The following is a 12,481-nucleotide window of genomic DNA, read 5'->3' on the forward strand; positions in this document are numbered from 1 at the left end:
TTTTTTAAATAGTGCTGTTTTAGAAATTTAATTATCCCTAGGATATCTGCTTCCGTTGTAGAATATGTATGGTTTAAGAGTTCTGGAAAAAGAAAATCTCACAGATGCTAACCCTCCTTTCTGTACATTTCAACAATGTAATAATGATGTCAGATTTTTGGCCCATTAAATTTAAGCCAGCTGCCTTAACAGTGTAGTTTAGTCATAGCAAATGCATTTTGACATGTGATCTCCACGGGTCTAAAATAGAATCAGAAGCAGAAAATCATGAAACATCTCAAACTTATTATAAATCCACACATGCAGCACTTACCTTCTTTTGCAGGAGGGATTGTAGGTGGTGGTGGTGTTGTTGAAGGAGAAGTTGGTGGCTGAGTTGGAAATGGTACTGAAGAATAAAAGAAAGGAATGTAAAAATGCTTCAAAGGGAAGCCCAACCTATTTTACTTACATTAAACAGAGCATTTTCTACTCATCTCCACATTCCAAATTCATTATCTTTAACCAACTGATAATGAAATTGGACAGAAAGATAGGTGAGTGTGTCTTCCCATGCTGGTCACCTAAAAAAGTACTGTAATATTAGAAAGCAGTTAGTGGGTGCACTTCAGTGTGAATGACAACTGGTTGCTGAAATACAACAGGAACTGTCCATTTCCACGTTCCCCAGTGTAGCAGACCATGTGGTAGCCCCATTATGACATATTATCCTTAACTCATCTCGTAAAACATCAGTGTTCTTTTCCTTTCTGATAACACCTAGTCCTTAATCAAGAAAGTATATCTCCACCCACACTGAAAGGAAGAAGAGATTAGTCCTGCCATCCAGAACATCAAGACAGTGCAGGAGCAAGCCAGTGTCTGCATCCAGAGCAAAGCACAGCCACATTTTTCTGAATTCTCTGAAACACCTTAGTATGTTTACAGCTAGAAATGCAGTTCCTAGCATAACTCTGCAGGACTGTGGCTTCAGTGTTTGCAGCAAAGTTTAAGCAAAGATTGCCATATGGAAAACTGGTTACTCTGTCTTCATCTGCTCCTAAAAATAAGGTTTGGAATGACAGACTCTCAGAAACCTACCTAAATACATGATGATCACTGATATAGTTTTGGCTGAATTCTCAGATATAATAACCACATGCTTTGATATCAGTAGCTAAGGAAAAGTTTCCACGCCTTGGTTCAACAGCACTTTTTTGCTTCGTAAGAAGCAACAGAGGAAATAAAAACTTTATGCCTGCAAGTAAGACTACTTAGTATTTGCCATAACGTATGTGATGTTTAACAGGCAGCAAACAGTTAAATACAACACCTTCACAAAAGACATCAATCCTTGGGAATGTTTAGTGCAAACAGGACTCATTACAAGCCCCATGTCCACAGCCATGTTTACTCCCACTGAAATTGATGCTTTTGGCTCCAACAGGAAAAAGGACCAAGACTCTGAAAAATGTGAAAAGAGACTCATGTCTAGGACCTCCATGAACTCAGGCCAGGAGCTTCCACTTAGAAAGAGCCACAAGTTTCACTGCTCACAGCACCAGAGATAGCCTGCATCTTGAAACAATGTCTTTTTCTGATGTGATACAGTAATCTGTTTGCATGAGAAATCCACATACAGGCACAAGTGTCCTCTTCTCAACTTACCCTACTAACTTCCCTGAATTGCAGAGCATACAAAATTCATTCCTCATGCACCTGTGCAAGTTTGTCCTATATAACCCAAAGTATGGGCAGGTGAACAGTAGAGGACAGCAATAAATGTTATCAACTATGAAAGAAGGGTAACAGTCCTGTGCTATTTAGTAATATAGCATGAGAAGTGTATCATCTAGACTGAAAGTAGAAGGAAAGATAACATTTCCTCCTTGAAGAAGAAAAGATAACATTAAAATATGTTTACTTAATTATGCTAATCCCATATTTTGTTTCATGGTATTTTGAACTTCAGAAACAGCTGCAAGAGAACTTTTGTCTCAAGTTACTGAAAATAACACAAGAAAAATGGTCTTTTTCCTTCTTTTCAGGTACATAGGTAGATTGGGTACCAAAGTCTCATTTGCAGTGGTAAAAATTTTACTAAATGACAAGAACTGAAGCATATAAAACGTTCTCTGTTTGCTTCATTTTTCTGTAGTTTTTTTTTTTTTTTTCCTAACCCACCATCCCTGTTTCACTCTCATTAAAAAGTCCAGTAGCACTGGGGAATGTGACTTCATAAATGAGACAAAACAGAAGAGTAAGAATCCTCTGGAGAAAGCAGCCTTTTGTGTACTTCTGTGGAGGAGTCACAATGTAGTAAATAAAAAGAAACCTCAACTAAAGGAAACTACATAGGAATAGCACATTTGTAGGCAATCAAAAAAAAGTAGAAGAAACAAGCAATACTGCTGCTGGCTGAACTCATATCTGCTCTACTCACATGTTGTCTCCATGATGCTTACAGCAGGGCCCTCTATCTCTTGAAGCTGTGCATGGACACTGATTTTATATTCAGTTCCAGGCATTAGCTCAAAGAAGCAATGTCTGGGTGTCCCTCCACCAAGATTTACCTCTTGTTTTTTCCCATCTGGAATTAAAAAAAGAAGAAATCATTAAAATACAGTTTTCATTGCAGTTTTACCAAATAACATAACAGAAGTCTGAAATTAGAATGGAACTTGACAGCCAACAAAGGGCAAGTAGTTGACAGAAACTTATAAACCATATGCTGCCTTATTTTTTGATATTCACCTCTCTGCAGTGATCTATGGGGGACATTTCTTGATACATCCTTTGTATAAAGTAGCAGTTGAAGGCTATGTCAGACATCTGCAGGAAAAATGATGAATTTTGCCCCTTTCATTGAAGTTCACAAAAACACTAACACTGTCATCAATGGGCTTTGGATCTGGTCCTAAATTATCAGTCTAATGAGGAATTGTTGAGTTACGCAATTCCATGGCATCCTTTGTCTATGCCTCTGGTTCTCAGAGTCTATATAACGTACTTAGTAATTGCGAGACACTGAAGTACACATTGTACTCCAGCTTCCAGCAGTAACGACTTTAAATGTTGGTTAAGAAAGAGAGTTTTACAGGATTTTCAGATAAAGTCTATTAAATTCTGAACTGGGGAGCAAGCTCACAGTGGAAAAAAGCCTGCGTACTGCAAATAGTACATGGAGTATTTCAATAATAACAAGTTGTCAGCAAAATTTATAATTTGTACCAGAAAGAATTACAGCAAAATATAAGTAACTGATCTCACATTCTACAGAATATAAACACAAAATGCCAACCATTCATTGCCAAGGAAAAAACATCTGTCAGGAGGTGTTAGATTAGTATGAAAATAAATGATGACTTTCGGAATGAGTCAAATATCAAATATCTGACTATCAAAACTCTCCATGACAGAGGTCAATACGAAGCACTTGTTCACACTTAAGCTTATTCTGCTCATACTTAAGCTCTGTTGTCTCAGATAAAATAATTCTGGGAGTTCTACAAGATGAGGAACAAGGTACCAAAAATGTAGAATACTAGCTAGATAGGAAATATGTGTAGTCTTTTACCAGCAAAGACTGCTGCACAGAAAGTCATTAATCTTTTATGATCAAATTAGTATTACTTTTCAAGATACCTTTGATAAATGTCACTAAATGTCATTAACTACACTTCTCCCAGGTTATCCAAACTTCTAATTTGTCACCACTCAAAAGATACATACTGGGGATAAGAGAATAACTGCACAAAATGTGACTTCCTAAAAGCTCTTCTGGCTACACCTGTGAATCACAGTGAAAAAGAAGAGACATAAATGTCTGTATAATTTGTGCTACAAGCATCAACCACATGTTGCCACATAAAAATATCTCATGCTTATCTAACTCCTGTTAGATGAGTAACATTACTATGAGGTATAATTAACAATCAGCTCAATGAGATCAGACAAAACCGGACCCTGTTCCAACACTGAGCACAGTCTTTTCTGGCTGGGCATTGGAACATGCTCCTCAAGTGCAGCAGTCATGGCAGCAAGCCTGCTGGAACCCAAGAAGCATTTGAACAATGCTCTCAGGCATCAGGTTTGAATTTTGGGTGTTCCTGCGTGGAGCTGGACTCAATCCTTGTGGATATTATCCAAATCAGGATACACTACGATTCTATGGATTCATTGAGGGCTTTCCCTTACTTTACTGTCCTCCCCTAATCACTGCAATCACTAATGGGTTTATTCACAATTCTAAACGTACTCTGTTCATTTTTTACCCATCTTTTATTCCTCACAACCATGAACATCTCATGTAATCATCTTTCTTCTATTGGTAAATAAAAAATTCCAACCAAAGAAAAGGACAACTTAACATCTATTTGATATAAAAGGATGGAAATGCTACTCCTACTCCTGAAACTTTCAATGTGTAGACAACTCTTTCATCTGCTCATCATTTCCATTCTTTTGGGAATGAGTCTGCAAATCTGATCACACACAATTTCTTAACTCATGCAATTCATCCTTCTGGTTTAGGCTGTAAATTCATATCTAATGATTCAGTAACTTACCCACAAGTGATTCTATAACTACTCTGTATGCAGTAGCATGTCTGTGAAGCTGCCACTGAGTACAGAGACTAGTCATGCGGACTTGATACGTATCCAAATTTGTCACACCCAGGTACACTGAAAATTAAATATAAAAAAGAAACAAGATTTATTCCTCCATCATGACATACAAGGAAAAGCAGCAAAAGAATTATAGTGAAAAGAGAATCACAGAATCATTAAGGTTGGAAAAGATCTCTAAGATCAGTCCACCAACTCATCCCAACCATGCCCACTAAACATTTCCCTCAGTGCCACATCTCCATGGCTCCTGAACACCTCTAGGAATGGTGACTTCACCACCTTTCTGGGCAGCCTGTTCCAAGGCATTACCACTCTTTCAGAGAAGAACTTTATCCTAATACTCAATCTGCAAGGAATATGAGCAGCCCTTGTTAGCCCTGTGCATAAGAGGCCAATGTGCTGCCTTTCTTATTCTTGGCTTCTTTTCCCATGTGGCTCCTGGAACCCACTGCATCTCACCAGGTGCTGATGCCCCGCTGCTCACTCTGCTGGGAGGGGCTGCACAGAGAACAGCAACATACAGACAGCTCCCAGATGTGATGGGTTTTTGCCAGAATCCCCAAATATTCCTGGCATCTCTTTAAACACCTTGTCTCTTGTGGCAGCAACAACTCCCAGCAGACCTCTGTTTTCAGGGAGCTGTAACATAGCTGCAGAGGGCTCACGTTCCCTTACTGTAAGCCACTATTATGGGGAATAACTATTGTATTTTATAATGACAATAAGGGGCTTTTATAGCTCTTCTTATAATGCATTAATTTGATTTATTTATGATGAAAGCACTGTACTAAATGAATCCAATAACACTTTTTTTTTTTTTTTTTTTTTAATTTCAAGAGCAGCTTACAAATATGATGACAATAAAACTCAAAAATGGAAGGAAAAAAAGTGCATTTTTAGATCAGGTTTGGAGCTAAGATAAATAATGAACATTGCTAAAAAATCAGTCACTACGAATCAGTACAAAATGTCATTATAAAAGTACATCTGTCAAAAACTTTATTTTAAATTGAGGTTTAGATATATAAAGACTAATTCAGACTATACACAGGGAGTTACAGGAAGAAGAAAGAAAAAAAAAAAGAGTAACTATACTTTCCATTAAAGAGATTTGCATATATTACTAGGAAAATATTTGGCTAAATAATAGCATCTGTTTAAGACTCCAATTTCGCTAATGTCCAGTAGATTATAAAGTATTACATATTTCAATATGAAAAGCGACTTCAATTTCCAGAAAACAATTTTCACACAACTGGAAAAGACTTCCATGTGAAAATTTACTCAAGGAGCTGCACAAACCTATATTTATAGTGAAAAACAGTCTGCAGAGATCTGAATAGCATGAAATCATTCTTACAGGTTTTGGCTATGCCTGTTAAGGCATCACTGAAGCCTGTTGAGTATGAAGCAAATACTTTCACACTGTACTCTGTTCCACTGAAGAGATTTAGAATGAGAATGGTATTAATATCATCTCCTACAAAGGTCTCCAATGCAGGACCAGGGACTGCAAAAAAAAGAAAAAGAAAAAGAAAGAAAAAAAGAAAAAAAATTAGAAAATCACTTGTTCATCCACTCAATTAACAGGTAGTAAAAACAAATCTTAAGACCAATCCAAAATGAGATGAAGTCCTGAAGTTACTATTTTTTTCTATGGCTTTTGTTTTTTGTTTTTTTTTTTTACCATGCACAAAGACAAAGACACTGCTCAGAACAGTGTACAGTTCTTGTATGGACAACACACTTGGGAAATTCAGCAGTGGGATTCATTATGGCAGGACTAGACATTGGCATCTGTAAAAACTCTTTTGTTCTGCTTCAGTGACTTACTACTGCCCTAAATAGAGTGCCAAAGATCTCCTCAGTTTGATGGTGTGCCAGGAGCAACAGGGGACAGCAGACACCAGCCAAAGCAGTCCCTAAGGGGTTCCTAACACAACAGCATCATTTAGCACTGTGCAAAAATGATAATGAAAATAGAAAAGAATAAAACTATACCAAATCAGAAGGGCAAACAGCTCCTTTCTCACTTCTGCTAGATGTTCTGGATAGACTTCAGAAGCCAGACGAAGGTATTGCCTTTAGATATTGTTTTAGTCCCTTAGTGGTCACTGTTTTGTTTGCTATCAATAGAGGACATTTTTCTAAAGAACTCTGAATGAAAATAGGTGCCTTGTCTAGCTGCAGTGTGCAGGTGGTCAGATACAGTATAGACAAAATGATCCATGAATAAAAAGGCAATTATCTGGAACAAGTAGGGCAGCAGAAGTAAGTAAAAGAAACGAAAGCTTTGTGTGGTAAGGGATGGAAGTCGAGGACAGGAGAAGTACAGAAGAGAGGTACAGGAAAAGAAGAAATGCAGTTTCTGAAGTAAATAGGAATCGGGAAAAAATGACATAAAAAGACAAACTGAGAGAGTTAAGTTTGATCAACAGTATGAAGGAAATCTTATGGGAATCTTATGCTGCCTACAACTACATTACGGGAGGGGAAAGCAAAGATGTATCATTCTCCTCTGAGGCGAACAGGAAGAAGACAAGAGGAAACTGCCAAAATTTGAAACGTGGGAAATTCTGATTAGATATCAGGAAAAACAATTCCAAAGTGAAAGCAGTCAAAAGCTGAAGCAAGTGCCTAGAGATGTTTTGAAATTTCCATCTTCATTCTTGGAGATATTACAAACTTGACTGAACAAGATCCCATGACACCTCTTCCAAGTTGGCTCTGTTTTGATCAGGGAGCTAGAAAGAATGATCTCCAAAGACCTGTATCATTCTGTAACTACAAAATTCTCGTATTAAAAAACTGAGACATCAAGTTAATATCATTTTTAAAGAGATAACTGTGACTATTAGATTTAGTACAAAACTCAGAAAAATACTGCATTAAAGTATAGAACATACTGTCAAAAGCAAATGACAATTAAAAAAAAACAGTTTAAAAACTCACTGTTGATAGATTTGTAGACAATTCTGTAACCCATAGTTGGTGATGGTGGGGCATCCCAACTAATACGTAATCTGTTGTACCATTCATCTGAGACACGTAAATTTCTAGGAGCAGATAAGGGTTCTAAAAGGAAGTGAAATCGAGCCTTTACAAATGTAACTCATACAAACACACGCATAAAACTCAAACATGCACATGAAATTCATGAAATATTCAGTTTTCTCAAATTTCTGGGCAGATCTGCCGGAAAGAAAGCTTTGAATCAAATTCCTCCTTGGAATTATGCTGATACATTAACGTCAGCCTACTTCAGAAACTCATATCAAGTTATACTAACAACTAATTAAGACCTTTGTTCAACAAACCATGAATTTCCATATAAATTCCCAACTTTCTTCTCAAGGTTTTTCATTAAATGTAAGTCAACTCAGAAATAATGTTCTTTCATTTATATAGCTTATTTCAACATAACTGCACTGAAGTTTTCCAAGTATAAATCCTGCTCGTTTCTAATTTCTAATGACCATATAGATGTAATGATCTCACACACCCACAAAAATTAACACACTAGCAGTACAACAGCTTGCTTGATACTATCCCAGCATCACAGGTTATTTTCTACATTTGCTGGATTGTCCTTTGTGAGCTCTCTCTCCAGGATTTACCAGCTTTACTACTCAGTAAGTTTTTCTGAAGATTCACTATATTTAAAATTCAATCTCTCAATTAGAAGCAGCCGATTGCTTATAAGCCAATGAATTGAGATTAATATAAAGCTCTTAAATCATATCCATCAAGCAAAGTAAGGCCACGCTTATAGTAAAATATACCAGTACAGTCAGGGATAAAAGACGAAAGAGCCTTTGTTCATACATATTTGGGATCAAGCAGAGCAGAAAGTTCACACTTACGAGTTTTGCCAGGAGCTGAGACACTGACTCCCTCCCCATCAGCATAGATTGGAGTAATTGTAACTTTGTATTCTGTATCAGGCAGCAGAGGCTGAAGCAGAAGAGTGCTCTGTCTCCCAGGCACCATTATCTGGATAGTCAGGATACCAGAAACAAGGTTTATGATTAGGGCCAAAACCTTTTCATATCATAGATGAACTGTGATTCCAACAGTACTTGTCACTAACATTTTAATCTCAGTGAGATTCAAAAACCTGAATGGCAGCTATCTGGCACATGAGGACACAGTAAATAATAAATAAAGAAATAAAGAGAATATGACCTGGTATTTCCTGTACCAAACCTGTTCTTTGAAGTGATATTGGAAGCAAATGTCCCAAGGTTCAAAATCTTATTCTGAATCCTTACCTTCTCAAACCCACTGTGTGAATCTATCATCTGAACTAGCAACCTCACATATATGGCAAGAAGCTGACAGACCTACAATAAGCCACTTCAAATCAAGAGGAAAAAGCAGAAAGTGAGCCTCCAGGTATTTTATTACTTTAAAGTGAAATGATCCATCTGAGGATGCTGCATCTAAATTTTCTGAAGCTGATACTCAGAAAAAAAGAAAGCGCTCATCAGATCTCATGCTCCAGGACATTTAAAGCACTCTAATTTTGGCAAGAGATACACAGAACGGCATTAATCTCGTGCACCCAGGTGCTGAGACTTGTCAAAGAAATAATTTGTTTTTCAGAATTGTAAATTATATTAGGACAGAACCAACTAAAGACACATGCATGACCTTCTGTGTCACAGATCCTCTGTAGATATACTCCAAACCTACAGTCCAAGTTTCTGGAAAGACCCATCAAAATTTTAGGGTTTTAGAAGAGGGGATGCAAGCACTGAAAATCCTCATGTTTCACAACAAGATCTTCCACAGAACAACATGCTTTTTAACTGTGTGAAAAACTCTTGGCTTGAAGGAAGAAAAAAAATGTGATCCTTCCAGCAAACCTAAGAACAAACGTGTAATTTAGGGGTTGACTCTTCAGTAGGGAAAAGAATCCTATTACATATTTTGTCCTTGATTTTCAGCCAATTGCATTAGGAATTAAAAAGTTTATTAATATTTTTATGGAGAGGGAGGAGTAATTGGAAATTACACAGAAATCAGAGCCAAAAAAACTGAGTATCCACCATAGAATTGTCACGCTATAGTATATTTAAGCCCAAATTCCACAAAACTTTTGGGTTCTGTTTAAGAAATGCAGTTAAGCATACATGAACACTATTTTTTTTTCATATCTATATTGCATCTTCCAGATGCTTGAAACCACATGACAGAAAACTTCTCTTTGGTTTAAAATGTGCTTAATTTTGACTATGATCTTAAGTAATTCTTTATTCAGTAAAGTATTTATGCATGTGATTAATTTCAAAAATGAAACTAAATTGTGACCAAAGATGATATGACTTGAGTGTGTACTTAAAATTAAATAATTTGTGGAATTAGAGCCAAGACACCTTCCTGATATTAAGAGGTTTTAGTCAATTCACCATTCCTCTGATAGCCAGAATTTAACTACCATTTCTTACAGTTATAATTACATTTTAAAGTAATTGTCATTGAATATTAAAACAAAACCATAGGCTTAAGATTTAAAACAAACAAACATACAAACAAAAAGCATATAAATAAATAATTTTTAAAAACCAAACGATCTTGTACACATTTAAAGAAAATACAGGAAGGGACAGACAGTCTTTTAACCTTCTTAGGTTTGATCCTGCATTTGACTGTTTATCTGTCATGAATCAGGTGTCATGAGAATTACAATTCTGAAGCTCTATCTCACAGTAAAGCCAAGCACAAATCATTTTCTGACTGCAACAGGAGTGCTTTGCAAGAAGCTATCGGGCCTCAGCAATTGTTAATCAACCTTTTCAAGTTCATGAAGCCATTCACAAAAAGCAATACAGACCGTTCTTACCGCTTCCTCGGCACGGTCACCTTTGGCTGTGAGATAGGTCACTCTGAACTGCTGAACACTGTAATCCGAAATGTCCCACACCACCCTCAGACTTGAGGTCGTTTCATCGTCTATAACAAGATTTCTGACTCCTGTTCGAAAAACTGAAGCCAAAAGTAATTTAATTAGCATTTTATCCACTCTATTTTTAGATTTTAAATTGTGCTAATTGTCACTAGATCTATTCTAAGACAAACCCATTCAGTTCAGTCATACTTGAGCTTAGCCACATACAACAACGTAATTAAATAGCTACTACAACAGGATAACCACTATACTTACATTAATAGGTATTATCCCACTTGCTTTATTTATATTACTCAGCTTACAGAGCATTATAATAACAAAAAAGTAACTGCAGACAGAATATTACAAACAAAAAATACCACAGAACTGTTGATTCATAAACTTCAATTACCTAAGCCTCAGTAGACAAAGAACTCTCAAAAATAAACAAAATTCTGAAGATATTCAAACTTGTATTCATGTTCATGCTTTTAAGAGACAAGTGAGTCACGTTTTCCAAACTAGACTCAGTTTCTGTAGTCTTATGTAGCATCTCTGGAACCATTCAAATTTCTTACACAGCATAACAAATGGGCTCCTATCCCACATGTGGCATGTACAGGAAGCTGCAGAAGCATCGTGAGGAGCACAACATGCACCTTTCATCAGTGATGTCACTCTTCTGGAGTCTACACCTCAACAAGACCTTCCATTATAGCGTGCTGACAAAAGCCACGAGAATTTGGTGTTACCATCCCTCACTATTATCACAGCTCTCTGCCCCTAGATCTGGATGTGCTAGGTTGCAAAAAGCCTCAGTTCTTTGCTTTCAGCATTTAAACAGTTTACATTTATTTCATTTACCTGCTATGGTGGGCTTCGGAGTTGTGGTAGTGGTAGTAGTAGTAGTAGTCACAGTGGTAGGCACTGCAGTAGTTCCTGCAACTGAAAAACAATACTCAGCTCACAAACAATTCAACAAGATAAGGCACATTATTAATCTTGCATTTCTAACTATGACAACAAAAAGGTGTGTTCTGACCTACAAATATCCCACGCACTTCAGGCATTTCAGAGATTTACAAGGTAACCATTTATTTCATTTACTTTAGGCACATGGATGTGCAGGAATAATCCTTAGATCTAGAGATGTGATGTGATTATAAATTGTATAATTAAACAAAGATACGTATAGTCTTCCACATTTCTGGCTTAGCTGAAAACAGTGGCCTCCACTTTGATGATTCGTTAGAGCTGTCACATTTACTGAACTGAGCACTCTGTAAAGGTGTTCACTGTTGTCCAAATAAGAACTAAATGTATGCTCAGTAACAATAAGCAATGCCAGCATCATTAGGATGGGCAGTGACTTATTAACAGAGGACTGAAGATTAAGCTTGCAGTTAATAAGAATCAATTGTATTTTTGAATCTACACATGAAAAATAAAGTTGTTTAGTACACCAAGTCATTATCCATCAAAGGAGAATCTGCACATCAATTTCAGAAATATTTTTTCCTCATTGAACAGAACAAAAATGATCCATATCAGTTTACATCATACCAAAGAGTATCCTGAGCTGTACTTCAACAGAAACTTACTGATACTTTAGAAATAAGAAAATCAAACACCGTCCCCCATAAAAACTCCCTCTGCAAGCCAGAAATAATTTACTGAATAGGCTCTTCTTCCATAACCTTCCAAGAGCCTCTTTTTGCAAAAAAAAAAAAAAAAAAAAAAAATCCGTATCTTCACAGTAAACCCACAAAATTCTCATTTCTTAGAGCAAAACAAAGCCATTAGCTAAGTGCAGGATGTTTTTCATATCTCCCAGTACCTGATTTAGAGAGAAAGGACATTTTTATTTTTTTAATCCATGTGATTGAATAATGCAAGTTTCCACAAATGGTACACTGCTCCAGAAATAGACTGAAAATATGAACACATTTTCAGTTCCTTGACAGAGGACAGAAACAGATGA

General features: G+C 36.7%; 1 protein-coding gene across 11 annotated transcripts in view; it reads right to left on the reverse strand.

The window, feature by feature from the left end:
• COL14A1 (collagen type XIV alpha 1 chain) overlaps positions 1–12,481 on the reverse strand; it is a 117,802-nt gene that overhangs the window by 52,550 nt on the left and 52,771 nt on the right. For 9 of the 11 annotated variants that reach the window (XR_007376126.1, XM_048940798.1, XM_048940799.1 and 6 more), the window contains 8 exons: positions 11,365–11,445; positions 10,447–10,598; positions 8,474–8,603; positions 7,563–7,685; positions 5,971–6,120; positions 4,548–4,664; positions 2,423–2,569; positions 314–388 (listed from right to left, as the gene is read on the reverse strand). Coding sequence is in view for 10 of the 11 variants with exons in the window: in XM_048940798.1 (XP_048796755.1) it covers positions 314–388; positions 2,423–2,569; positions 4,548–4,664; positions 5,971–6,120; positions 7,563–7,685; positions 8,474–8,603; positions 10,447–10,598; positions 11,365–11,445 (975 nt within the window). In the remaining variant the exon portion in view is untranslated. The remainder of the gene's footprint in view (positions 1–313; positions 389–2,422; positions 2,570–4,547; positions 4,665–5,970; positions 6,121–7,562; positions 7,686–8,473; positions 8,604–10,446; positions 10,599–11,364; positions 11,446–12,481) is intronic. The other 2 variants (XM_048940804.1, XM_048940797.1) reach the window with 1 other exon arrangement.

This window comes from Lagopus muta, chromosome 3 (genome assembly GCF_023343835.1).
Source record: "Lagopus muta isolate bLagMut1 chromosome 3, bLagMut1 primary, whole genome shotgun sequence".
NCBI classification, from domain to species: domain Eukaryota; kingdom Metazoa; phylum Chordata; class Aves; order Galliformes; family Phasianidae; genus Lagopus; species Lagopus muta.